General features: G+C 45.5%; 1 protein-coding gene across 1 annotated transcript in view; it reads right to left on the bottom strand.

Annotated features, from left to right (window-relative positions):
* Positions 1–26830, bottom strand: part of METTL14 (methyltransferase 14, N6-adenosine-methyltransferase non-catalytic subunit) — a 94156-nt gene that overhangs the window by 22708 nt on the left and 44618 nt on the right. Inside the window, exons 3-6 of the mRNA XM_063920225.1 lie at positions 17361–17448; positions 5818–5898; positions 1454–1541; positions 973–1063 (exon numbers count right to left, since the gene is read on the bottom strand). Coding sequence (XP_063776295.1) covers positions 973–1063; positions 1454–1541; positions 5818–5898; positions 17361–17448 — 348 coding nt within the window. The remainder of the gene's footprint in view (positions 1–972; positions 1064–1453; positions 1542–5817; positions 5899–17360; positions 17449–26830) is intronic.

Genomic DNA, 26830 nt, shown 5'->3' with positions numbered 1-26830 from the left:
GTGGCAAGGGACAGGATTCACTTGTTTATCCACATAAATTATGATGGGAAGCGACAAGCACTGGTTTTGCCTATAACACTGACCAAAAATTATTTGAACTGGCCCTGGACCACCAAACCAGGGCACCCCTGCAAGTGCCCCGAGACACCCAGTCTGAGAACCACTGATCTAGAGTCTTGAACACTTGGGGGGTATCCAATTACAGATGAAAAGACATTGGGCATAAAAAACCTGCAATTTTTCACCGGTATTTTTTCTGGGCTGAAAACAGGGCTGTTCCCTGGGATTCTGTTTTGTCTGCATGAGGCAGGTGAAACAAAATCCCAGATAAACTGGTGCGAGGCGTGGCTTCACGGGGCTAATTGGATAGCCCCCGGCAGGACAATTAGCCACGGTAATTAACCACAGCTAATTGGATAGCCTCCTTGATCTCTGCCCAGTCACATTTACACCACCACTCTTGTGCTGCAAACCAGCAGTTGAAATCTTTGCTGCAAAACAGCACAGTCTTCTAGCTTACCCGCCAATAAACCTCACAAAATACTTTATGCTTTGTCTAGGCATACTTTATATATGTAAATCCCATCATTTCCTTGTAGCTCTTCATGAAGCATGGGCCTAACCACATTATGTTTCCACCTTGCTTATTTTGTGATTATTGGGATTTATTCTCTGCACAGGGCTGTAGAATATCCAGGGACTCCATAACTAAAACGCAATATTAATACATCAGAAATTCAGTAGCTCCTCACTGGCTGCAATGAGATCATGCTGCCACTAGGGAGCAACAAGGGACTGTTTCATTCCAGAACAAAGGTTCATTGCAACACAATATAGTGATGGAACACAGACATTCTGAGAGACGCTGGGACAGGTAAGGAATACATCCATCACTAAACAGTAACTGCAGCAATGTTATAAAGAATTAAATAACTAGTAGAGCAAGCGTTACAGCTGGAGGCGCACACTCACATAGGAGGGGTATTGGATTTACATATGAAGTCATCTTTAAGTCTGATCAGCTCCCGCAGTTTTGGATATTCCTCAAATCGGTCTGCTAATCCTATACATAGAATCAAAAAGGTGTTAATAAGTTCTGCAAAACAAGCTCTGATGTACATGTGCAGACAATCTGACCATTACATCGGAGACCACCAGATCATAAAGCAATCCCATGTGCGGCTAGCTGGCTGCAAACAGGATGTTATTATAGAGCTCATACATTATGTACTTTCAGGACTGCTCTCTGGGCTCAGTGTCTACAGCTATGACGACAGTGTACTACTACAACATACCAATTTACATTATTTACCACTAATGCACTGATATATGCTGTCTGTTTACTCCCGGGAGGTACGGGGCACCTGTCTACAGCAAAGTGCACAGAAACCAATACTGAAAAATACCACTCAGGCAGTAGACAGTGTGTTACTAGCAGCAGGGGGCAACATACCAACATCTCTGATAAAGTTCTGAGGCCTGTGCCCTGTGTCAACAAAATGCTGGCAATAGTCATTGTGGGGGTTCAAGCTTTGGGTCCCCTGCAAAAAAATATAAAAAAACAAAAATAATGGTTAAACAGCAGCTTCAGGTTAATGTGTCCCATAAAATATAGTATTTCAGCTACAAAACTGACTATTTGAGAATCCATAAGCAAATACAGACAATTTCAGTGTTTTACATGTAGCTTCTCACTAGCAGGGACCTTTCCATGACTTGTATCAGTCAGCACTATAAGTCCGTACTTTGCCTCATTTTTTTTGCATCGCCATGCAGTCCTGTAATAAGCAGACTGACACGTGCTGGAAGTGATGACAGTTTAACTGAAACATGTAAACTATTGGGTCAAATGGTATATCAGTCACCTACCCTCACATGGACACGTTTTTAGATGGGGTTAATTCTAAATATAGATTTATGGATAAATACAGTACACCGAGTTGGCAAATTATTATTATTGCTTCATTTACACATTATTTCACAAGCAATACACTTAATTAGTTTGAATACCTTTGCCTTTCCGTTCTTACACAGATTCAGACATCCTACCTCAGCATAAAATCCCCTGGTTGTCATAACAACTGGACCACTCTATGTATGTATATATATATATATATATATATATATATACATACACACACACACACACACACACATACTCCGTAGCCTCTATTAGGGTACATCTTTCTAGTACTGGGTAGAATTCCCCCTTTGCACAGAGAACTGCATGAAATCTTTGTGGTGTGGATTTAACATGATGCTGGAAACACTAAAGAGATTTGGCCCATGTGGCCATGATAGCATAAGGAAGCTGCTACAGATTTGAAGGTAAAAGCTCCTCAGAGCAAGTTATATTGTGTAACAAAACGCATATTCCGTCGTATATGGCTGTGAGACGCTGTTGGCGACTATGACCTTCCTGCGTTACATGATTCCACTTGCTGGTCGCTGCTGGTGGTGACTAATAGAGCAACCTATATATGACAGACCGTTCTGTGTTTTAAACAAGTGCGGCCTTTGCACAAATGTCATTACGGGAGACAAGTTACCCTAATATATGTCAAAGGAATAGGCGTCTGAACCGCTCATCTGTCTTGCTTTGGGACTAATGCTCTGGAGTTAATTATTTGAAGATGGCTATGTGCCCTCGTCACTGCCCATCTACAGTCTTTGTTAGTAAAGAGACTTATTATACGGACATAATAAACTAAATAACATGTGCAGTCACTTGGCAATTTCTCAGTTTGTGAAGGTACATTATTAGTCGAGGCTGAGGTTGTGTCATTGTGGTGTTATTTTTAATAGCTTATGTAGTTAATGTGTTAATTGAGCCACTAATGTATTTTGGTGTACATATTATCTCTTTTTTTTTTACCAAAGAGAATGGACTGGATGTTCTCGGGCCATTCCATAGCTCATCTTACACTGTTCTCTGCATTTCCCCTATTCCGCAATGCTATCTTACTGACTTCCAGCTGCGTGCTGTTAGGGTAAAGGTGTGTACACACGGTGAGATCCTTGCTATGCCCAATTTTGACTATGCGATTTCCCTTGAACTCCCCCAGAGCCCAGAAGCACAGATTTTGACTATCTGTACTTCGATTTTGACTAAGTGCCAATTTTGACTATACTTTGTACTAGATAGTACACTAGTCAAGATTGACTTACCTGCACAGTCTATCTAGTCTTGTGATACCGACCCCGCGGGAGTGTGCATCGGGATCCAATCGGTATCGCAAGCTGCTTAACACCTTGCGTTTCCACTAACTTTCCTTATGGAAAGGATATAGATCACGGTGTGTACACACCTTAACTCAGAGTCAAAGCCTGAAGATTCCTGATGGGCTCCATGCAGCCGCCTCACATGCTCACAGCACAGGAGTGAAGCCATCTCTGCTCTGAACATTCTGATTGGCTGCAGAATGATCTGTCCCCACCCACATTAACACCTGGATGTGCATGATGAATAACAGATCAGAGAGATCTCTTTGGAATGAATATTAAGCAAAGTATCACCAAATACTACAGTAAGCAACTTTCAAATCCCAGAAATGGGCTAATATGGTCGCAATATCCTTACTATGAATGACACAATGTGTTCAAAGGTCTATGAAATGAAACTATAGCCGTGTTTACAGCATGGCCGTCTGGGGATCACTAGCATTGCTGCCTGCACAGCTCTTCCAAACTTGTTTTAAAATAAACTTAGTAAAGCAATCAGGGGCAGAGTCATTAAGCCTGGTGAAGTGATAAAATGGAAGGTGATAAAGGACCAGCCAGTCAGCTCCTGTCATTTTTCAAACCCAGCCTGTGACATGGAAGTTAGGATCTGATTGGCTGGTCCTTTATCACCTTCCACTTAATCACTTCACCAAGCTTAATAAATCTGCCCCTCTGTTACATAAAACAAAAAGATGTTTCCTACATAGCAAAATGAACATTACAATGTCTGAGAAAAGCTTTGTTTTAAAGTTAGATTAATCTTAGTACAATCCTGGCAAAGAAACATTAACTCCATGTGGAATTGATCAATGGGTAATCGCGGTAACCTTATACTATGAAGGGTCACACTAAGCTGTCTACAGGTACAGCCATTATAAATGCAGTGATGCTACAAACATGCTTCTCTCTCCCCGTTGGCTAATACACACTCTGGCAAACCTGGCAGTCACAAGATGAATTACTGGGTGACTCTCTGAAGAAATATCTTACTTGGGCCTGTTCCTGATTACATGTTTAAAATAAAGTAATGGCTTGAGACAAGTCAGTAGGCTAATTGACTTTTCCATTTGTGAAATGTGAAACCATTCAATGGAATATATTAGTAACCTTTCCACATTAGCGTGAACCTTTGATTTTATGTTGTTAGTTTGACTGCCCCTTTGTCATGTTATGTGACAGCTATTTCCCCAGGCTCTCTCAGCAATCTCTGGCCAGCAAATCCGAGATTGCACATTTTTTTTCTGTGAGCTAGAAATACTCCTCTTAAAAATCTTAGGTATTCCCAGCCAAAGAGGATGGTATATCTGTAATTCAGCATAATGGTCATTTTGAAAGATGTAATGCATTTCATATTCTAAGTGTTTGCCTCCAGTCTTAATGGAAGTATGCCTTAGTTACTGAGCCAAATATACACAAAGTGCTATGCTTGTGCACATGTGCCCTAACATGACGTGTATGTGCCTGCAGCAACCAGCAGTTAGCAGGCCATTGTGCTTGTCTGCGAGTCACACACAGAACGCTGAGCAGAGGAGAACAGCAAGTTCTGAGGGGTACATTTACTAAGCAGTGGTAAGAGCGGAGAAGTGAGCCAGTGGAGATATTTCCCCATCAACCAATCAGCAGCTCTGTATCATTTTATAGTATGCAAATTATAAATGTTACTTCAGTGCTGATTGGTTGCCATGGGCAACTTCTCCACTGGCTCAATTCTCCACTCTTATCACTGCTTAGTAAATGTACCCCTGAGTCTGAAAGCAGTGGTCCTGGGAGATGAACTCCTAGGTCTCCAGCAACCCTGACACTAGTCTCAAGCATGAGATGGATATGGAGGAGCGTCAGGCTTGTGTAGGGAGAAAGGAATATCTGCATATAGTTTTCCTATACTAGCTGTGTACAGTTAAAAGAGCTCAGAGAATCAATGTACACCGATTGTGATCGCAGCAACTGTTTGAAGGGGATGCTAACACTCATCTTCACCACAATGGCTATTTAATTCTTTACCGTAATTGGTGCTAATACTCACATCTGCTATATGCTGTATGGCGGAAGGGACATTCCTTTTCTATTTAAGCCTGCTGGTTTTTGCACGTGGCCAACTCTTATAACAAAACGTGCTGGGTGGGTGGCTTTGGCAAAAATCTGCTAAGCCTAGTTTTCCCAGCACAGATATTATCACTTCTGCATAGAACATCCATAAAGACTTTTGCAGACAGCATTCAACGGGTCAAATCGGAGAGAAGAGTTTTTATACCCAATATGTGTGTTACACGGAACTATTCCAGAGAATTTTACTCTATGGAAGCATCCACCCCGTCCCCACTGTTTATAGATATGCCTGTATAAGTATTAACATGATCTCAGAGGCGAATGTTACCATACACCTAGCAATAGTTATTTCTCTTTGTACTAGGAATTCTGAACACTCTGCTACCACAACATTTATTTATATACAAATCACTGTACAATGAGATCAGACCATGGACAGCTAACCAAGCACTATTTGCAGAAAGCCTGCTGCTGAAAGCTAACATGTAATAAGGGCAGTGTAAACCTCAGGAAGAAAAAGGTGCATGAGCGAATTAGTGTTGCAATTACCTTTAAGAAAGTGCTGGAGTCCTTGTAAATTTCCTCTTTATATGGTAGATTTTCCTCTTCTTTCTGGGGTTCAACTGTATCCTGAAAAATGGAAACCGCAAAAACAAAACAGCATAAACACATACAGAAAAACAGAAGAAAACATGGGCGCTACTTAATAAAATAGATGGTTAAATAGAGCAGTTAATATTTTTAATGTTGCTCCGCTTTTCTAGCTGCCCACAATTGGGGATCTGGACATCCACCAAAGCTAGGATACAACCAAAAAAATAATGTAATAATAATATATCACAGTATAAAGACAAATAAACAAATTAATAAAACATTTAAAAAACAATTGTCCAAGAGCTCAGAGCTTGCTGGCAGTCATGGAAATAGCCTATTGGATAACGTGGTTATTATTATCCTTTATTTATATGGCGCCACAAGGGTTCCGCAGCGCCCAATTACAGAGTACATAAACAAATAATCAACCAGGAAAACAGCAACTTACAGTTGACTACAATATAGGACAAGTACAGGGTAAATAAACATAGCTACATATGCAGATGACACTGGAATAAGTATCAGGTGGCAGAAGACTGCTGGATTTGGTGCAGCTGAAGATTATTAAAATAAGAATTTACTTACCGATAATTCTATTTCTCATAGTCCGTAGTGGATGCTGGGGACTCCGAAAGGACCATGGGGAACAGCGGCTCCGCAGGAGACTGGGCACAAAGTAAAAGCTTTAGGACTAGCTGGTGTGCACTGGCTCCTCCCCCTATGACCCTCCTCCAAGCCTCAGTTAGGATACTGTGCCCGGACGAGCGTACACAATAAGGAAGGATTTTGAATCCCGGGTAAGACTCATACCAGCCACACCAATCACACCGTACAACTTGTGATCTGAACCCAGTTAACAGCATGATAACAGAAGGAGCCTCTGAAAAGATGGCTCACAACAATAATAACCCGATTTTTGTAACTATGTACAAGTATTGCAGACAATCCGCACTTGGGATGGGCGCCCAGCATCCACTACGGACTATGAGAAATAGAATTATCGGTAAGTAAATTCTTATTTTCTCTAACGTCCTAGTGGATGCTGGGGACTCCGAAAGGACCATGGGGATTATACCAAAGCTCCCAAACGGGCGGGAGAGTGTGGATGACTCTGCAGCACCGAATGAGAGAACTCTAGGTCCTCCTCAGCCAGGGTATCAAATTTGTAGAATTTAGCAAACGTGTTTGCCCCTGACCAAGTAGCAGCTCGGCAAAGTTGTAAAGCCGAGACCCCTCGGGCAGCCGCCCAAGATGAGCCCACTTTCCGTGTGGAATGGGCTTTTACAGATTTTGGCTGTGGCAGGCCTGCCACAGAATGTGCAAGCTGAATTGTACTACAAATCCAACGAGCAATCGTCTGCTTAGAAGCAGGAGCACCCAGTTTGTTGGGTGCATACAGGATAAACAGCGAGTCAGATTTTCTGACTCCAGCCGTCCTGGAAACATATATTTTCAGGGCCCTGACTACGTCCAGCAACTTGGAATCCTCCAAGTCCCTAGTAGCCGCAGGCACCACAATAGGTTGGTTTAAGTGAAATGCTGAAACCACCTTAGGGAGAAATTGAGGACGAGTCCTCAATTCTGCCCTGTCCGTATGAAAAATTAGGTAAGGGCTTTTATAGGATAAAGCCGCCAATTCTGATACACGCCTGGCTGAAGCCAGGGGCTAACAGCATTACCACTTTCCATGTGAGATATTTCAAGTCCACAGTGGTGAGTGGTTCAAACCAATGTGATTTTAGGAATCCCAACACTACATTGAGATCCCAAGGTGCCACTGGAGGCACAAAAGGAGGCTGTATATGCAGTACTCCCTTGACAAACGTCTGAACTTCAGGAACAGAAGCTAGTTCTTTTTGGAAGAATATCGACAGGGCCGAAATTTGAACCTTAATGGACCCTAATTTGAGGCCCATAGACAGTCCTGTTTGCAGGAAATGCAGGAATCGACCCAGTTGAAATTCCTCCGTAGGGGCCTTCCTGGCCTCGCACCACGCAACATATTTACGCCAACTACGGTGATAATGTTGTACGGTTACATCCTTCCTGGCTTTGATCAGGGTAGGGATGACTTCATCCGGAATGCCTTTTTCCTTCAGGATCCGGCGTTCAACCGCCATGCCGTCAAACGCAGCCGCGGTAAGTCTTGGAACAGACATGGTCCCTGCTGGAGCAGGTCCTGTCTTAGAGGTAGAGGCCACGGGTCTTCCGTGAGCATCTCTTGAATTTCCGGGTACCAAGTCCTTCTTGGCCAATCCGGAGCCACGAGTATAGTCTTTACTCCTCTCCTTCTTATGATTCTCAGTACTTTTGGTATGAGAGGAAGAGGAGGGAACACATACACTGACCGGTACACCCACGGTGTTACCAGAGCGTCCACAGCTATTGCCTGAGGGTCCCTTGACCTGGAGCAATATCTGTCCAGTTTTTTGTTGAGGCGAGACGCCATCATGTCCACCTTTGGTTTTTCCCAACGGTTTACAATCATGTGGAAGACTTCTGGGTGAAGTCCCCACTCCCCCGGGTGAAGATCGTGCCTGCTGAGGAAGTCTGCTTCCCAGTTGTCCACTCCCGGAATGAACACTGCTGACAGTGCTATCACATGATTTTCCGCCCAGCGAAGAATCCTTGTCACTTCCGTCATTGCCCTCCTGCTTCTTGTGCCGCCCTGTCTGTTTACGTGGGCGACTGCCGTGATGTTGTCCGACTGGATCAATACTGGCTGACCCTGAAGCAGAGGCCTTGCCTGACTTAGGGCATTGTAAATGGCCCTTAGTTCCAGGATATTTATGTGAAGTGACGTTTCCATGCTTGACCACAAGCCCTGGAAATTTTTTCCCTGTGTGACTGCTCCCCAGCCTCTCAGGCTGGCATCCGTGGTCACCAGGACCCAATCCTGAATGCCGAATCTGCGGCCCTCTAGGAGATGAGCACTCTGTAACCACCACAGGAGAGACACCCTTGTCCTTGGAGACAGGGTTATCCGCTGATGCATTTGAAGATGCGATCCGGACCATTTGTCTAGCAGATCCAACTGGAAAGTTCTTGCGTGGAATCTGCCGAATGGAATCGCTTCGTAAGAAGCCACCATCTTTCCCAGGACCCTTGTGCACTGATGCACTGACACCTGGCCTGGTCTTAGGAGTTTCCTGACTAGGTCGGATAACTCCCTGGCTTTCTCTTCCGGGAGAAACACCTTTTTCTGTACTGTGTCCAGAATCATCCCTAGGAACAGCAGACGTGTCGTCGGAATCAGCTGTGATTTTGGAATATTTAGAATCCATCCGTGCTGTCGTAGTACTATTTGAGATAGTGCTACTCCGACCTCTAACTGTTCTCTGGACCGTGCCCTTATCAGGAGATCGTCCAAGTAAGGGATAATTAAGACGCCTTTTCTTCGAAGAAGAATCATCATTTCGGCCATTACCTTGGTAAAGACCCGGGGTGCCGTGGACAATCCAAACGGCAGCGTCTGAAACTGATAGTGACAGTTCTGTACCACAAACCTGAGGTACCCTTGGTGAGAAGGGCAAATTGGGACATGGAGGTAAGCATCCTTGATGTCCAGAGACACCATGTAGTCCCCTTCTTCCAGGTTCGCCATCACTGCTCTAAGTGACTCCATCTTGAACTTGAACCTTTTTATGTAAGTGTTCAAGGCTTTCAGATTTAAAATGGGTCTCACCGAGCCGTCCGGCTTCGGTACCACAAACAGCGTGGAGTAATACCCCTTTCCCTGTTGTAGGAGGGGTACCTTGATTATCACTTGCTGGGAATACAGCTTGTGAATGGCTTCCAATACCGCCTCCCTGTCGGGGGTAGACGTTGGTAAAGCAGACTTCAGGAACCGGCGAGGGGGAGACGTCTCGAATTCCAATTTGTACCCCTGAGATACTACCTGCAGGATCCAGGGGTCCACTTGCGAGTGAGCCCACTGCGCGCTGAAATTCTTGAGACGGGCCCCCACCGTGCCTGAGTCCGCTTGTAAGGCCCCAGCGTCATGCTGAGGACTTGGCAGAAGCGGGGGAGGGCTTCTGGTCGTGGGAAGAAGCTGTCTGTTGCAGTCTTTTTCCCCTTCCTCTGCCCCGGGGCAGATATGAGTGGCCTTTTGCCCGCTTGCCCTTATGGGGACGAAAGGACTGAGCCTGAAAAGGCGGTATCTTTTTCTGCTGCGAGGTGACTTGGGGTAAAAAGGTGGATTTCCCAGCCGTTGCCGTGGCCACCAGGTCCGATAGACCGCCCCCAAATAACTCCTCCCCTTTATACGGCAATACTTCCATATGCCGTTTGGAATCCGCATCCCCTGACCACTGTCGCGTCCATAATCCTCTTCTGGCAGAAATGGACATCGCACTTACTCTTGATGCCAGAGTGCAAATGTCTCTCTGTGCATCTCGCATATATAGAAATGCATCCTTTAAATGCTCTATAGTCAATAATATATTGTCCCTGTCCAGGGTATCAATATTTTCAGTCAGGGAATCCGACCAAGCCACCCCAGCACTGCACATCCAGGCTGAGGCGATTGCTGGTCGCAGTATAACACCAGTATGTGTGTATATACTTTTAAGGATATTTTCCAGCCTCATATCTGCTGGCTCCTTAAGGGCGGCCGTCTCTGGAGACGGTAACGCCACTTGTTTTGATAAGCGTGTGAGCGCCTTATCCACCCTAGGGGGTGTTTCCCAACGAGCCCTAACCTCTGATGGGAAGGGATATAGTGCCAATAATTTTTAGAAATTAGCAGTTTTTTGTTGGGGGTAACCCACGCTTCATCACACACTTCATTCAATTCATCTGATTCAGGAAAAACTACGGGTAGTTTTTTCACACCCCACATAATACCCCTTTTTGTGGTACTTGCAGTATCAGAGATGTGCAAAACCTCCTTCATTGCCGTGATCATGTAACGTGTGGCCCTACTGGAAAATACGTTTGTTTCTTCACCGTCGACACTGGAGTCAGTGTCTGTGTCTGGGTCCGTGTCGACCCACTGAGGTAACGGGCGTTTAATAGCCCCTGACGGTGTTTGAGACGCCTGGACAGGCACTAACTGAGCTGCCGGCTGTCTCATGTCGTCAACAGTTTTCTGTAACGTGCCGACACTGTCACGTAATTCCTTAATTACGGCCATCCATTCAGGTGTCGACTCCCTAGGGGGTGACATCACCATTATAGGCAATTGCTCCGCCTCCACATCATTTTCCTCCTCATACATGTCGACACACACGTACCGACACCCAGCACACACACAGGGAATGCTCTGATAGAGGACAGGACCCACTTAGCCCCTTGGGGAGACAGAGGGAGAGTTTGCCAGCACACACCAGAGCGCTATATATGTATAGGGACAACCTTACAATAAGTGTCTATCCCTTATAGCTGCTTATATCTGTTATTTTGCCAAATAAGTGCCCCCCTCTCTTTTTTACCCTGTTTCTGTAGTTGCAGGATGCAGGGGAGATTCTGGGAGCCTTCCTACCAGCGGAGCTGTGTGGGAAAAATGGCGCTGTGTGCTGAGGAGATAGGCCCCGCCCCCTTCACGGCGGGCTCTTCTCCCGCTTTTTTCTGGAAAACTGGCAGGGGTTAAATACATCCATATAGCCCAGGAGCTATATGTGATGTATTTTTTGCCAAATAAGGTAAATTCATTGCTTCCCAGGGCGCCCCCCCCCAGCGTCCTGCACCCTCAGTGACCGAAGTGTGAAGTGTGCTGAGAGCAATGGCGCACAGCTGCAGTGCTGTGCGCTACCTTATGAAGACAGGAAAGTCTTCTGCCGCCGATTTATGGACCTCTTCTTGCTTCAGCATCTGTAAGGGGGCCGGCGGCGCGGCTCCGGGACCCATCCATGGCTGAGCCTGTGATCGTCCCTCTGGAGCTAATGTCCAGTAGCCTAAGAAGCCCAATCCACTCTGCACGCAGGTGAGTTCGCTTCTTCTCCCCTTAGTCCCTCGATGCAGTGAGCCTGTTGCCAGCAGGTCTCACTGAAAATAAAAAACCTATTTAAACTTTTACTCTAAGCAGCTCAGGAGAGCCACCTAGATTGCACCCTTCTCGTTCGGGCACAAAATCTTAACTGAGGCTTGGAGGAGGGTCATAGGGGGAGGAGCCAGTGCACACCAGCTAGTCCTAAAGCTTTTACTTTGTGCCCAGTCTCCTGCGGAGCCGCTATTCCCCATGGTCCTTTCGGAGTCCCCAGCATCCACTAGGACGTTAGAGAAAGTAAGAAAAGGGTAAGCACATGAGGGAAGAGGGCCCTGCTCGTGAGAGCTTACATTCTGAAGGGGAGGGGTAGACAGACAGGGGTGAGACAGATGGGGTACATAGAGAGCGTGGAACAGAGGTTTAGGATGAGATTTGGCTGGGTTTGGTGAAGAAGTGGGTCTTGAGAGCCCGTTTGAAGTTTTGTAGAGAGGTGGAGAGTCTGAGGGGGAGAGGTAGGGAATTCCATAGAAGTGGTGCAGCACGTGAAAAATCTTGGAGGTAGGAGTGGGAGGAAGTAATCCGTAGGCAGGAGAGTCGGCGAGCATTAGCAGAGCGAAGAGGACGGGTGGGAGTGTAAAGCGAGATAAGATCAGAGATGTAGATGGGAGAGGAGTGGGTGAGGGCTTTGTAAGCAAGTGTGAGAAGCTTGAAATGGATTCTGAAAGGGAAGGGGAGCCAGTGAAGGTCTAGTAAGAGAGGAGAGGTGGACGTAGTGCGTTTGGTGAGGAAAATGAGCCGGGCAGCAGCATTGAGGATAGATTGGAGTGGAGAGAGGTATTTGTCAGGAATGCCAGTCAGGAGGAGATTACAGTAGTCCAGTCTGGAGATGACCAGTGAGTGGATAAGAGTCTTAGTAGCATCCTGGGTCAGAAAGGGTCTGATCCTGGAAATATTTTTTAGATGAAAACGGCAGGTATGTGAGAGGTGCTGAATGTGTGGTTTGAAGGAGAGGGAGGAGTCAAGGATTACTCCAAGACAGCGCACTTGGGGGGTAGAGGAGATAGTAGTGCCATCAATAGATAATGAGATTGTAGGAGGTGAGGTTATGCGGGAGGGAGGGAAGATGATCAGCTTGGTCTTAGACATGTTAAGTTTAAGTTTAAGAAAGCGCTGGGACATCCAGGAAGAGATAGCAGAGAGACAGTTGGAGATACGAGTGAGGAGAGTAGGGGAGAGGTCTGGAGAGGAAAGATAGATTTGAGTGTCATCAGCATAGAGATGATATTGGAAACCAAAAGAACTAATGAGCTTACCTAGTGAGGACGTATAGAGAGAGAAGAGAAGAGGACCAAGGACAGAACCGGTTAGTATGCATAAGCCGGCTGTTAATGATCGTTAGTAATTTAGGCACATACAGATTATTTCTAATATAGAAAAACAATGCTCAAGCTTAAATATATTAGCATAATCTCATAATAGGTAGTAACTTAAAAACTGTATTTAGCTAATACATTGCCATACGTGCCAAATAGTCTAGTCTAAAGTCAACCCTATATTCTTTTATAAAGGTCTGCTAGATAATACAGTAAACACCTCATTTATTTCCATCTCATTAGCGGTGTACAGGTGTGTGGGTACACACTAATCGATATATCTGCAGATCAATTGATCTGCAGATATATCTATGGACGGATCGGGCAGTGTGTTGTGCATACACACTGCCCGATCCGTCGGGGACTGACGTCATGAACTGGGCGGGCGTGTACACACGCCCGCCCAGTTCAGCTGTCAATCACCGCCGGCCGCCGCAGCATGATTACGGGCGGTCGGCCGACCGCCCCGTACACACACAGCGACGCGCTAATATATCGGTAGATATATAGGCCGTCGGCTGTGCTGCGCGGCCGACGCGATACGTCTGTGAACGACGGAGTTCACAGACGTATCGACCGTACACACTGGCCGACGGACCCGCGATATATCGGCCATTCAAGAGAACGGACGATATATCGACCAGTGTGTACGGGCCTTAAGAGGAAGCACAGCTTTCCCGGTGCTCCTCCTACAGTCATGTTCAAGGGTCAGTAAGATCTAACCCATGCTGTAAGACCGTCATGTAGGATTTAGCAGTAGGGACCCAGCTAAATAGACAACAGAGGTTACCAGGAAGAGAAGGGTGGCTATCTAAGCGTTGCTCATAGTGCATTCATCAACAGCAACTTGTGACAGAAGAACAAACCCACCATAAGGGTCAGAGTCTTACAATGCTTGTAAACCAACATTATGACTTGGTGAAATGTTTAGTAAAATTCACAGCAATTTGGTTACCCACACTACCTAGATTTAACAAGGTGTTAGTGTTTTAGTTTTATTACTATTCTATAGCAGCCTTAGATCTGAGAATTAAGAGTTACTATTTCATTCCAAAAAATCCTAAAAATATTCAGATATGTTTGGAGGACTAATCCCTTACTCAATCTGTTGTTCAACTGAAGTGTACAGGCAATGTTCCCGATCACCAAATCACCCAGGAAGACCTAAATTTACACTAATGAAAGTTAATTACTCCAAGCAAAATAAAAAAAGCAATAAAAGTATTAAAGGTCAATAATGAAACATGATCTTCTAATCAGCACAAGGAGGCATCACCAATTTTGCCTTGTATCATATGTGAACAAACAATGTAAGTGGCCAACCAAACTGTTCTCCTAACCCAGCACTAACGCCTGTTGTGCGCATAGATGTGGTGTACCTGGAACACTTGCAACACTCAGCAAAGAATACTAAAAGATTCTAAAACCACATACATGTATATTCTGTCCATATCAACTTTCTAGTGTCAAAATGGTCACTGTAAAGAATCGGACTGCATGCCGTAGCAAACCACCCCACATGCTCTTATGCAGTCCAACCCAGGTAGAGGTACTGTACATTCCTGCAGGTAGGGACACAAAAGGAAAGCAGAAGCTGCTAGCGGAGTCTACATAGGAGGAATCCGTCAGTGCGATGGTGCCACGCTTCCTGGGGTATTCACCACCCACACCACCCTACTGAGCAGCACAGAAGCCACTGTAATGTGGCAAGTGCACTGCTGTTCCAGCTTATTTACAAAGACTCTCCATTTCTACAAAATTATCAGATGGTGTATGTAGGAATAACTGTATTGACCAATCTGTATATAGATTTAGAAGTGTTATGACATAGGACATACCTGAAACTACTGAGGGGACAAATTAAGCCTTTGCATTTCTTTGTTTCTCTTCTGGGAAATCAAATCTATTCTTTTTTTTTTCTTTTCTTTTTAAACAAGTATAGATTTTTTTTTTCTGTTAATAAAAAGTATTATTGATAAATTAGCTTTTGTAGGGAGTCTACTCTGACAACTGTGGCACAGGGTGCTAGTAAAACTGGGGGTTTCAGCAACGAAACGCCAACATCCACCATATCAATATCTCCGGGGTCCAGTGTCTGCCAACAGGATGATCGTGAAAGCCAATTACAGCATTTCAGAAACCTGCAATCAGCATACCAACGCTAAACAATCAGCATACGAGAAGTGACGTTCCTTATTCCTATCCCCTAGATGTATTACTTATGATGCACATCTTTCTGAAGGTGTGTACACACGGTGAGATACATACTTTCAATTTTGACGTTATAGTCAAAATTACAAGGAAAGTTATTGGAAATCATAAGGTGTTAGGCAGCTTGCGATACGATCCTGATGCGTACTCCCGTGGGGTCGGTATCGTAAGGCTAGGTAGAGTGCAGGCAAGTCACTCTTGACTATCTAGTGTACTATCTAGTACAAAGTATAGTCAAAATTGGCACTTAGTCAAAATTGTACATAGACAAAATTGGAAGTACAGATAGTCAAAATCTATGTTACAGTATCTGGGCTCTGGGGGAGTTCAAGGGAAATCGCATAGTCAAAATCGGGCATAGCAAGGATCTCACCGTGTGTATGCACCTTGAGATAGCAGCATGAACAAATCATTTCCTTACTGTACATTTCTTAAACAGTTTTTTCAGTGTAGAGAAAAAAAAAAACTTTTATAACTGGTTTATGCTTGATCAAGTAAAGGCTCTACAGAGCTAGTAGAACCTCACCCATCCAATACTAACCACTTGCAATGTGTTTCTGGTTTAACTAAAAAAAAAAAAAAAATTGTGTGTACACAGCCCAATATTAAATTTAGCTGTGCTACTGTGTTCTCTCTTAATTCTCTTTCCATTCTCACTCCATTGTTGTTGGGGTTTTTTTTTTTTTTGGGGGGGGGGTTGATTAGTCAGCTTTTCAATTATATTTCAAGCAACTGTACTTAGCTGAAGATCTTGTCTGAATATCAATAAATGCTTAAAGTGCTATTTTTTTAACCAATGTCAATCATCTGAATAAAGTTCAACATTATCCAATCAGGCTGCATGTGAAAACAAAATAAAATATAGACTTGTTTCCCCTTGTGATAGAATATGGTCGCTTTTACAGGCTGGACGGCATTCCCTAATGTTAAACATAATAAGAGGTGCTACAATGCTGAGATATGTAGTACCATACAGGAAAAAGAAAAGTGTAGATGCACACTCTAAGCACTAAATAGCTTTTAATTAGCACATGTTCCTGCATTGCTGTCTACATATTACAATGGGCACTACTTAAAGGGAAGAGCTGGATACATGGATATAACGTGTTAGTATTAGGATGTCAGGGAGCCATCTGATTAAGTTCACCTGGACGCGGTAGTTGTGTCCGCATTTTTGGCCAAACATGTGCCAAGAACTTCTCTTATACTCAATGTTAATTGCAAGAGTTAATCAAAATTATTTTGACTATCTGTATTCTTAGCGCTTAACGTGTGCACCAGCATTTTTCGTTTTCCTGTATGGCTTTGACAGATATCCATCCAAACACTTGTTCCTACTGCACGTAATCTGAAGAGGCCATGACCATTCTAACTTGCAGCTAAATCATATAGAAAATATCTACTAGATTAATACAGTAGGCTACAACCAGTCATTAAAACAGAATGAAGCCTCAACGTGAAAGTACATTTAAACTTTGTGCAAGCAATGTAAAAATTAAGAGGATTTTTAATACTGACTTAAGCTCTCCTGTCTCAGGCTTTGCAGACTAATTGGAAAAATAAATCCTATGATAAACAGAAATACTTTGCCCAATTATGCCAAAATAAGCAAAACATGACTGTGCAATCAATTAATGAAATTTAAATATATTTTATAGAACTGATATAGTATAAATACTGTGAATGGTGCAGTTTATTAATTAATGTTAGCAATATGGGAGGGGTGATAGCTTTTCATAGAAATTTGGTATCTTCAGATCAGGATGCAGCCAGCTAATTCCGATTTAAAATGTCGACACTGACAAAGAGGGCATCACATTACTACCATGCTGGCACGCTGGGGTCGACATATCGCTGTCCCTCTTGTCAGTGTTCTGAATGTCAAACATACATACAGTACCTATCCCTTCTGATCTGTAGGTCACATGAGCACAACATGGAATGACATTAATTGTTTTGATAATTAATACAAAATACTGCAGTCCTACCTTGCACTCCTCAACCACTTCTTCATCTGCCTCTCCTTCTTCTGGTGGTTTCCGCTTCAAATTAGGTGACGATGTATCGTATGAAGAACTTAAAGAACAAAACTACTGTCAAATTGTCAATTATGCAAAACAGGAACTAATATAAACATCAGGGTCAAAGCAATCAATTAAAGAAATAGAATACACATGGTTACAGAGCATGTGGGGTACTAGTAAAACTGCAAGCTCCAGCATGCCCTGACATCCAGGGCAAAGTTTCTACCTGTAGTCCATCTGTATGCAACTTATGAATGAAAAACATTGTACCAATGTGGGTTTACACACTTCAAACCAATGAGAGCAACATTTCCCACACTTTGACCAATCAGAATGAAGCTGCTCTGATTGGTTACAAAGACTAGCCCTAAGCCTGTCATTTGTGAAACAGATTCTCAAAAGAGCAATCCTTTAAGCATTTATGATTTTTATTTTAACTCTTTGGCGTACAAGCCTGCCAGCAAACAGAGCCCCCACTATACAGTGCATCCAGAAAGTATTCCCAGTGCTTCACTTTTTCCACATTTTGTTATGTTACAGCCTTATTCCAAAATGGTCGGGATAGAGGGAAAGATGAATGCAGCAATGTACAGAGAAATCCTGAATAAAAACCTGCTCCAGAGCACTCTTGACCTCAGACCAGGGCAACGGTTCATCTTTCTGAAGGACAACGACCCTAAGCACACAGCCAAGATATCAAATGAGTGGCTTTAGGACAACTCTGTGAATGTCCTTTAGTGGCCCAGACTTGAATCCGATCTCTGGAGAGATCTGAAAATGGCTGCGCATCAACGCTTCCCATCCAACCTGATGGAGCTTGAGAGGTGCTGCAAAGAGGAATGGGCAAAACTGCCCTAAGATAGGTGAGCCAACCTTGTGGCATCATACTCAAAGACTTGAGGCGGTAATTGCTGACAAAGGTGCATCAACAAAGTATTGAGCAAAGGCTGTGAATACTTAAGTACATGTGATTTCTTAGTTTTTTTAGTTTTAATAATTTACAAAAAATCTCAAAAAACCTTTTCACATTGTCATTATGGGTACCGTGTGTAGAATTTGGAGGGAAAAAATTAATTCCATTTTGGAATAAGGCTGTAACATAACAAAATGTTGAAAAGGTGAAGCGCTGTGAATACTTTTCGGATACACTAATTATGTGAGACACGGTGTGGCTGTGTTTTAATTGTAAAGGGCCCCATACACTAGAACGATAATGACCGATTTCAGCCAATTTCAGGCATTCGGGCCGATATATCGGGTGAAATCGGGCATTTTGGAGGCGTTTCCAATCCGATCCACGTTCCCATGAGGGTCGGATCAGCTCCCCTAGATCGTTAGTGCTGCAGTCATTATATGTCGGTTCCCGCAGGCATGGCTGGGATCGCATACGATATACTGCATGCAAAATGTACCAAATCGTTTGGAATCGTATGGAACCTAGAGTTCAAGGCAAATCGCCTCCCACTTCAGCCTCTAGACATATCGTTCTAGTGTATGGGGCCCTCAACAAAGAATTTTAAATCAAGGGATTCTATCTATTTTCCACTGTGTTTATACAGTGGAACTGTGTAAGCTGGGCATACACTTGTCCAATTTTCATCCAATCTGACGTCTGATCTTCCATTATCCAACATTATTAGGCTGTGTACGCTCACACAACTTCTGGTTTCATCCAATACTGGTCATCTGGTTATAGCAAAAAAATTATTCAACCTGCTGAAAATAAATAAATAATCAGGCGACCCAATCGCCAATCACCCAACCAAAATAGAAGTGCGTATGTTATGTTACTGCAACTGTTTTGTTCAATTCTTCGCCCCATTCATCCCTCAAACAGTACCACCCTTGTGGTGTACATTAACTAAGAATCAGGTTTGCTATCTACAGCAAACCACTGGATACCACCATCAATCCATGGTGGAAAGAAAGTACGATCTGTGCAGGCTTCATCATGTTTAACAGTTAATACATGGTTAAAAGGAGATTTATGGTAAGAACTTACCCTTGTTAAATCTCTTTCTGCGAGGTACACTGGATTCCACAGGGAATAACATCGGGGTGTAGAGTAGGATCTTGATCCGAGGCACCAACAGGCTAAAAGCTTTGACTGTTCCCAGGATGCATAGCGCAGCGTCCTCTATATCCCCGCCTCCAGGCACTGGAGCTCAGTTTTGTTAACCAGTCCAATGCAGTAGCAGATAAAAGAGAAGACAACAGTTAGTAGCTACAGACATCACATTCTCACGACAGGAGAAGATATCAGCGGCTAATGCCATACCAACCCAAAGAAGCTAAGTGCATCAGGGCGGACGCCCTGTGGAATCCAGTGTACCTTGCAGAAAGAGATTTAACAAGGGTAAGTTCTTATCATAAATCTCCTTTTCTGCAGTGAAGTACATTGGTATTCCACAGGGAATAACATCGGGGATGTCCTAAAGCAGTTCCTCGTGGGAGGGGATGCACTGTAGCGGGCACAAGAACCTGGCGTCCAAAGGAAGCATCCTGGGATGCGGAACTATCGAAGGCATAGAACCTTATGAACGTGTTCACTGAGGACCATGTAGCCGCCTTGCATAATTGCTCAAGGGTCGCACCACGGCGGGCCGCCCAAGAAGGTCCAACAGACAGAGTAGAATGGGCTTTGATGGTAGCAGGAGCTGGAAGACCAGCCTGTACATAAGCTTGTGCAATCACCATTCTAATCCATCTGGCCAGGGTCTGCTTATTCGCAGGCCAGTCACGTTTGTGAAAACCAAAAAGTACAAAGAGAGAATCAGACTTCCTAATGGAGGCTGTCCACTTCACATAGATACGGAGAGCCCGTACCACATCCAAAGACCGATCTTTGGAGGACAAATCAGGAGAGATAAGGGCCGGAACCACAATCTCTTGATTAAGGTGGAAAGGTAGATAACCAGGGAGCGTTCTAAGAACTGCCCGGTCACGGTAAAAAATCAGAAAGGGAGACCTACAGGATAAGGCACCCAAGTCTGAAACCCATCTAGCAGAGGCAATAGCCAGTAAAAACAAGACCTTAAGCGGAAAGCCATTTGAAGTCGACAGACTAAAGAGATTCAAACGGAGACTCTTGTCGGTTGTTCTGAATGCCCTACAAATCCCAAGGAGCCACAGGAGGAACATAGGGAGGCTGAATCCGAAGAACACCCTGAGTGAATGTGTGAACATCAGAAAGAGTCGCAATTTTTCTCTGAAACCAAACTGACAAGGCAGAAACATGAACCTTGAGGGAGGCCAGACGAAGGCCTAAGTCCAGGCCCTGTTGCAGAATAGCCAAAAGATTGGCAGTACTGAACTTGAAAGCATCACAATTCTTAGCGGCACAAGTAAGAATTCCAGACCCTATGATAAATCCGGGCAGAAGCTGGCTTACGTGCCTTCAACATAGTTTGAATGACCGCCTCAGAAAAACCTTTAGCTCCCAGGACTGAAGCTTTCAAGAGCCACGCCGTCAAAGCCAGCTGGGCCAAATCCTGGTAGACACAGGGGCCCTGAACAAGGAGGTCTGGTCGTTGCGGAAGCAGAAGAGGACACTCTAATGAGAGACCCTGTAGGTATGAGAACCAATGCCATCTGGGCCACGCTGGAGCGATCAGAAGTAGGATTCCTCCTTCTTGCTTGAACTTCCTTATTACTCTGGGCAGGAGTAACACCGGAGGGAACACGTACGGCAGCTGAAAGTTCCATGGAATTTCCAGTGCGTCCACGAACGCTGCTTGAGGATCCCTTGTACTTGCTCTGAAGACCGGAACCATATGATTGTGTCGAGACGCTATCAGGTCTACATCTGGTAGGCACCACTTGTCCATTAGGAGTTGAAATACTTCTGGATGAAGGCTACACTCTCCGGCGTGTACGTCCTGATGACTGAGGAAGTCCACTTCCAGTTGAGGACTCCCGGATTGAAAACTGCCGATATGGCTGGCAGATGGCGTTTCGCCCATCGAAGAATCTTTGACACTTCCATCATTGTCATGCGGCTTTGAGTGCCTCATTGATGATTTATACCACCGAGTATACCACCGAGGTGGAGTTGTCTGACTGTACTTGAACAGGCCTGTTCCGTACCAGAGGCAAGGCTAGTGTCAGCGCATTGAACACTGCCCGTAATTCCAGAACGTTTATCGGGAGGCAAGACTCCTCCCAGGTCCACCGACCCAGAAGAGAGAGTATTGCTCCAACACTGCTCACCAACCCCTCAGACTGGCATCTGTCGTCAGAAGTACGTGGCGACAGACAGACCTCCAGAGACAATGAGATCAATTGAGACCTAATCCGGTGAGGCAGGCTGTCCCACTTGGCCAGAATCAGTTTCTGGAGAGGGTGGGAATGAAAGTGAGCGTACGCTACCATGTCGAAAGCTTTCACCATGAGGTCTAGTATCAACAAACGCGGGCGAGACAGGAAGCATCATATTCTGTCCTGAAGGTTCAGGACCTTCACTTGGGACAACAACCACCGCTGGTTGTGAGTGATCAACAGTGCCCCCAGGTGCACCATGCTCTGTGCAGGGACCAGGGCTGATTTCTTCCAGTTGGTGAGCCACCCGTGGACTTGCAGAAACTGGACCGTCAGAACCAGATGATGGAGGAGAACTTCTAGTGAATTGGCCAGGATCAGCAAGTCGTCCAGATACGTCAGTATCCTGATACCCCAACGGCGGAGTAGAGCAGTCATCACCGCCATGACTTTGGTGAAGATTCGTGGAGCTGTTGTCAGTCCAAAAGGCAAGGCCCGGAATTAATAATGTAGGTTGCCAATAGCAAACCGCAGGTACTGCTGGTGCGACATGGCAATAGGAATATGTAGGTAAGCATCCTGTATGTCCAAGGATACCATATAGTGCCCGGGCTCCAAAGCCAGAACAATCGAGTGAAAAGTCTCCATATGGAACTTGGATACTCGCACAAATTTGTTCAAAGACTTGAGGTTGAGAATGGGCCGTGAGGACCCATTCGGTTTCGGGACTAGGAACAGCGTTGAATAGTACCCCCCTGCCTCTCTGAGTCAGAGGCACCGGTACTACCACTCCTGTGTCCAGGAGGGATCGTACCACCACCTGTAGAGCGTTTGCTTTCACCGGATCGGAAGGGACGTTTGTTGAGCAAAACTGACGAGGGGGTCGCTTCTGGAAGGAGATGGCGTATCAGTGAGTGACGACTTCCCGTACCCAGGCGTCTGTAACCATGTCTGAGCAAACCCTCTAAAAATTGGCCTCCCACCCTGGGATCCCCCAGAGGGAGGCCCGCCCCATCATGCAGCAGGCTTGTCAGATTTGGAAGCAGGCTGATGGGCGGCCCAGGCTCTTTTAGGCTTGGGCTTACTGGACTTGGAAGTGCGTGACTGTTTCGGGTACGCCTGACCCTTTGCTTTACCTGGAGCTCGAAAAGGAAGTACTCTTAGCCTTCAGAACTGAAGGAGCAGTACTAGGCAGACATGCAGTCTTAGCAGAGGCAAGATCAGCAACAATTTTGTTTAGGTCTTCCTTAAAAAGAATATTCCCCTTAAATGGGAGAACCCTCCAGAGTTTTCTTAGAGTCCAGATCCACAGACCAGGACTGTAACCACAGGATACGGCGAGCCAGAATGGACGTAGTAGGCGCTTTGTCCGCCAGAACACCAGCATCAGATGCCGCCTCCTGAATGTATGGAGAAGCCGTAACAAAATACTAGAGACATTGTTTAGCATATCAGGAAAGTTAGATGGCAGTTCCGCTTCCACCTCCTGAACCCAAGAAGTGATGGCTTCAGCAGACCAAGAGCCCGCAATAGTAGGTCTATGCACAGCTCCAACGAAAGTATACTTCAAGCAACCCTTCACACGCTTACCCGTCGGTTCTTTCAGAGAAGTGACAGTAGTGACAGGCAGAGCAGAAGAAACCACCAGCCGTGCGACTTGCGAGTCTACTGGAGGCGGTGTTTCCCAATTTTTACTTAGCTCTGTGGCAAGAGGATAGCGAGCTAGCATCTTCTTATGAGGTGTAAACTTTTTCCCAGGACACTCCCAGGACTCCTATGTCAACCAAATGGTCAGAATGAGGTAAAACAAGTTTAGCGACCTTCTGACATTTGAACCTATAAGGTTTCTTAGAGGCCTCTTGGTGTTCTGTGTCATCAATGATTTAGAGAATCAGCCTGATAGCCTCCAAGAGAACAGGTACATCTACCTGTGAAACAGATTCCACATCAGAAGCATCTGCATCAGTGTCTGAGGTGTCAGTATACACACCTTCTTCATCAGAAGAGGTATCCGGAACATGAGTGGATTGCGAGAAGTAAGGGCCCGCTTAGAAGGCCCCTTGGCCTTAGGCGGGCTAGGGCCTGGTATCTGCTTAGCCATTGTCTGATAGAATTGCTGTTACTGAGTGGACAGAGTATCTGTCCATAGCAGATTAACCTCAGGGACAAATTGTGGCTGCAAAGGCACAGGTGGTCCCATAGGGGGCGCGAGTCTAGTTACAACCGTATTCAGCAATGTAGAGAAGGTAGCCCAAGGTGGGTCTGAATGTGCCCCCGTTGCTACAACCTTACTGGGAGGTAAAGAGCCCCCAGCACTTGAGCCCTCAGCTGCAATGTTATCCTCTAAGGGGTCCATGACGTCACCACCGCGACTGGCGGGATCAGCCACGGAACCATCGCCCCTTGTAGACGACATGATAGGAAGAGTAATCCAAAAGCAAAACAGTACAATAAATGCAGAAAATTTACCCAAACAAGAACCCCATGTACAGTGTAATGCAAAACATAGGATTCAAGTGGCAAATGGTGACTGAAAAACACAGGGAAAAATACTATAGAAGTATATCCTGTGAAAAAATAAGATTTTACTCACCGGTAAATCTATTTCTCGTAGTCCGTAGTGGATGCTGGGAACTCCGTAAGGACCATGGGGAATAGACGGGCTCCGCAGGAGACTGGGCACTCTAAAAGAAAGATTAGGTACTATCTGGTGTGCACTGGCTCCTCCCTCTATGCCCCTCCTCCAGACCCCAGTTAGGATACTGTGCCCGGAAGAGCTGACACAATAAGGAAGGATTTTGAATCCCGGGTAAGACTCATACCAGCCACACCAATCACACCGTATAACTCGTGATACTATACCCAGTTAACAGTATGAAATATAACTGAGCCTCTCAACAGATGGCTCAACAATAACCCTTTAGTTAAGCAATAACTATATACAAGTATTGCAGACAATCCGCACTTGGGATGGGCGCCCAGCATCCACTACGGACTACGAGAAATAGATTTACCGGTGAGTAAAATCTTATTTTCTCTGACGTCCTAGTGGATGCTGGGAACTCCGTAAGGACCATGGGGATTATACCAAAGCTCCCAAACGGGCGGGAGAGTGCGGATGACTCTGCAGCACCGAATGAGAGAACTCAAGGTCCTCCTCAGCCAGGGTATCAAATTTGTAGAATTTAGCAAACGTGTTTGCCCCTGACCAAGTTGCAGCTCGGCAAAGTTGTAAAGCCGAGACCCCTCGGGCAGCCGCCCAAGATGAGCCCACTTTCCTTGTGGAATGGGCTTTTACTGATTTAGGATGCGGCAATCCAGCCGCAGAATGCGCCAGCTGAATTGTGCTACAAATCCAGCGAGCAATAGTCTGCTCAGAAGCAGGAGCACCTAGTTTGTTGGGTGCCTACAGGATAAAAAGCGAGTCAGTTTTCCTGACTCCAGCCGTCCTGGAAACATACATTTTCAAGGCCCTGACTACGTCCAGTAACTTGGAATCTTCCAAGCCCCTAGTAGCCGCAGGCACTACAATAGGTTGGTTCAAGTGAAAAGCTGATACCACCTTAGGGAGAAACTGGGGACGAGTCCTCAATTCTGCCCTATCCATATGGAAAATCAGATAAGGGCTTTTACATGACGAAGCCGCCAATTCTGACACACGCCTGGCCGAAGCCAATAACATGACCACTTTTTTCCACATGAGATATTTCAGATCCACAGTTTTAAGTGGCTCAAACCAATGTGATTTCAGGAAACTCAACACCACGTTGAGATCCCAAGGTGCCAAAGGAGGCACAAAAGGGGCTGAATATGTAGCACTCCCTTTACAAATGTCTGAACTTCAGGCAGTGAAGCCAGTTCTTTCTGGAAGAAAATCGACAGAGCCGAAATCTGGACCTTAATGGAACCCAATTTTTAGGCCCATAGTCACTCCCGACTGTAGGAAGTGCAGAAAACGACCCAGCAGAAATTCCTCTGTAGGGGCCTTCCTGGCCTCACACAACGCAACATATTTTCGCCAAATACGGTGATAATGGTTTGCGGTTACTTCTTTCCTGGCTTTTATCAGCGTAGGAATGACTTCCTCCGGAATGCCCTTTTCCTTTAGGATCCGGAATTCAACCGCCATGCCGTCAAACGCAGCCGCGGGAAGTCTTGGAACAGACAGGGCCCCTGCTGTAACAGATCCTGTCTGAGCGGTAGAGGCCATGGGTCCTCTGAAATCATTTCTTGAAGTTCTGGGTACCAAGCTCTTCTTGGCCAATCCGGAACCACGAGTATCGTTCTTACTCCTCGCCTTCTTATTATTCTCAGTACCTTTGGTATGAGGGGCAGAGGAGGGAACACATAAACTGACTGGTACACCCACGGTGTCACTAGAGCGTCCACAGCTATCGCCTGAGGGTCCCTTGACCTGGCGCAATATCTCTTTAGCTTTTTGTTGAGGCGGGACGCCATCATGTCCACCTGTGGCTTTCCCAATGGTTTACCAACAGTTTGAAGACTTCTGGATGAAGTCCCCACTCTCCCGGGTGTAGGTCGTGTCTGCTGAGGAAGTCTGCTTCCCAGTTGTCCACTCCCGGAATGAACACTGCTGACAGTGCTAAGACGTGATTTTCCGCCCATCGGAGAATCCTTGTGGCTTCTGCCACGACATCCTGCTTCTTGTGCCGCCCTGTCGGTTTACATGGGCGACTGCCGTGATGTTGTCTGATTGGATCAGTACCGGCTGGTTTTGAAGCAGAGGTCTTGCCTGACTTAGGGCCTTGTAAATGGCCCTCAGTTGCAGAATATTTATGTGTAGGGACGACTCCTGACTTGACCAAAGTCCTTGGAAATTTTTTCCCTGTGTGACTGCCCCCCAGCCTCGAAGGCTGGCATCCGTGATCACCAGGACCCAGTCCTGTATGCCGAATCTGCGGCCCTCTAGAAGATGAGCACTCTGCAGCCACCACAGCAGAGACACCCTGGTCCTTGGAGACAGGGTTATCAGCCGATGCATCTGAAGATGCGATCCCGTCCAAGAGGTCCCACTGAAATGTTCTTGCATGGAACCTGCCGAATGGAACTGCTTCGTAGGAAGCTACCATTTTTTCCAGGACTCACGTGCAGTGATGCACCGACACCTGTTTTGGTTTCAGGAGGCCTCTGACTAGAGATGACAGCTCCTTGGCTTT

Source organism: Pseudophryne corroboree, chromosome 1 (assembly GCF_028390025.1).
Source record: "Pseudophryne corroboree isolate aPseCor3 chromosome 1, aPseCor3.hap2, whole genome shotgun sequence".
Taxonomy (NCBI): Eukaryota; Metazoa; Chordata; class Amphibia; order Anura; family Myobatrachidae; genus Pseudophryne; species Pseudophryne corroboree.
This window is presented reverse-complemented; position numbering and strand designations above follow the sequence as displayed.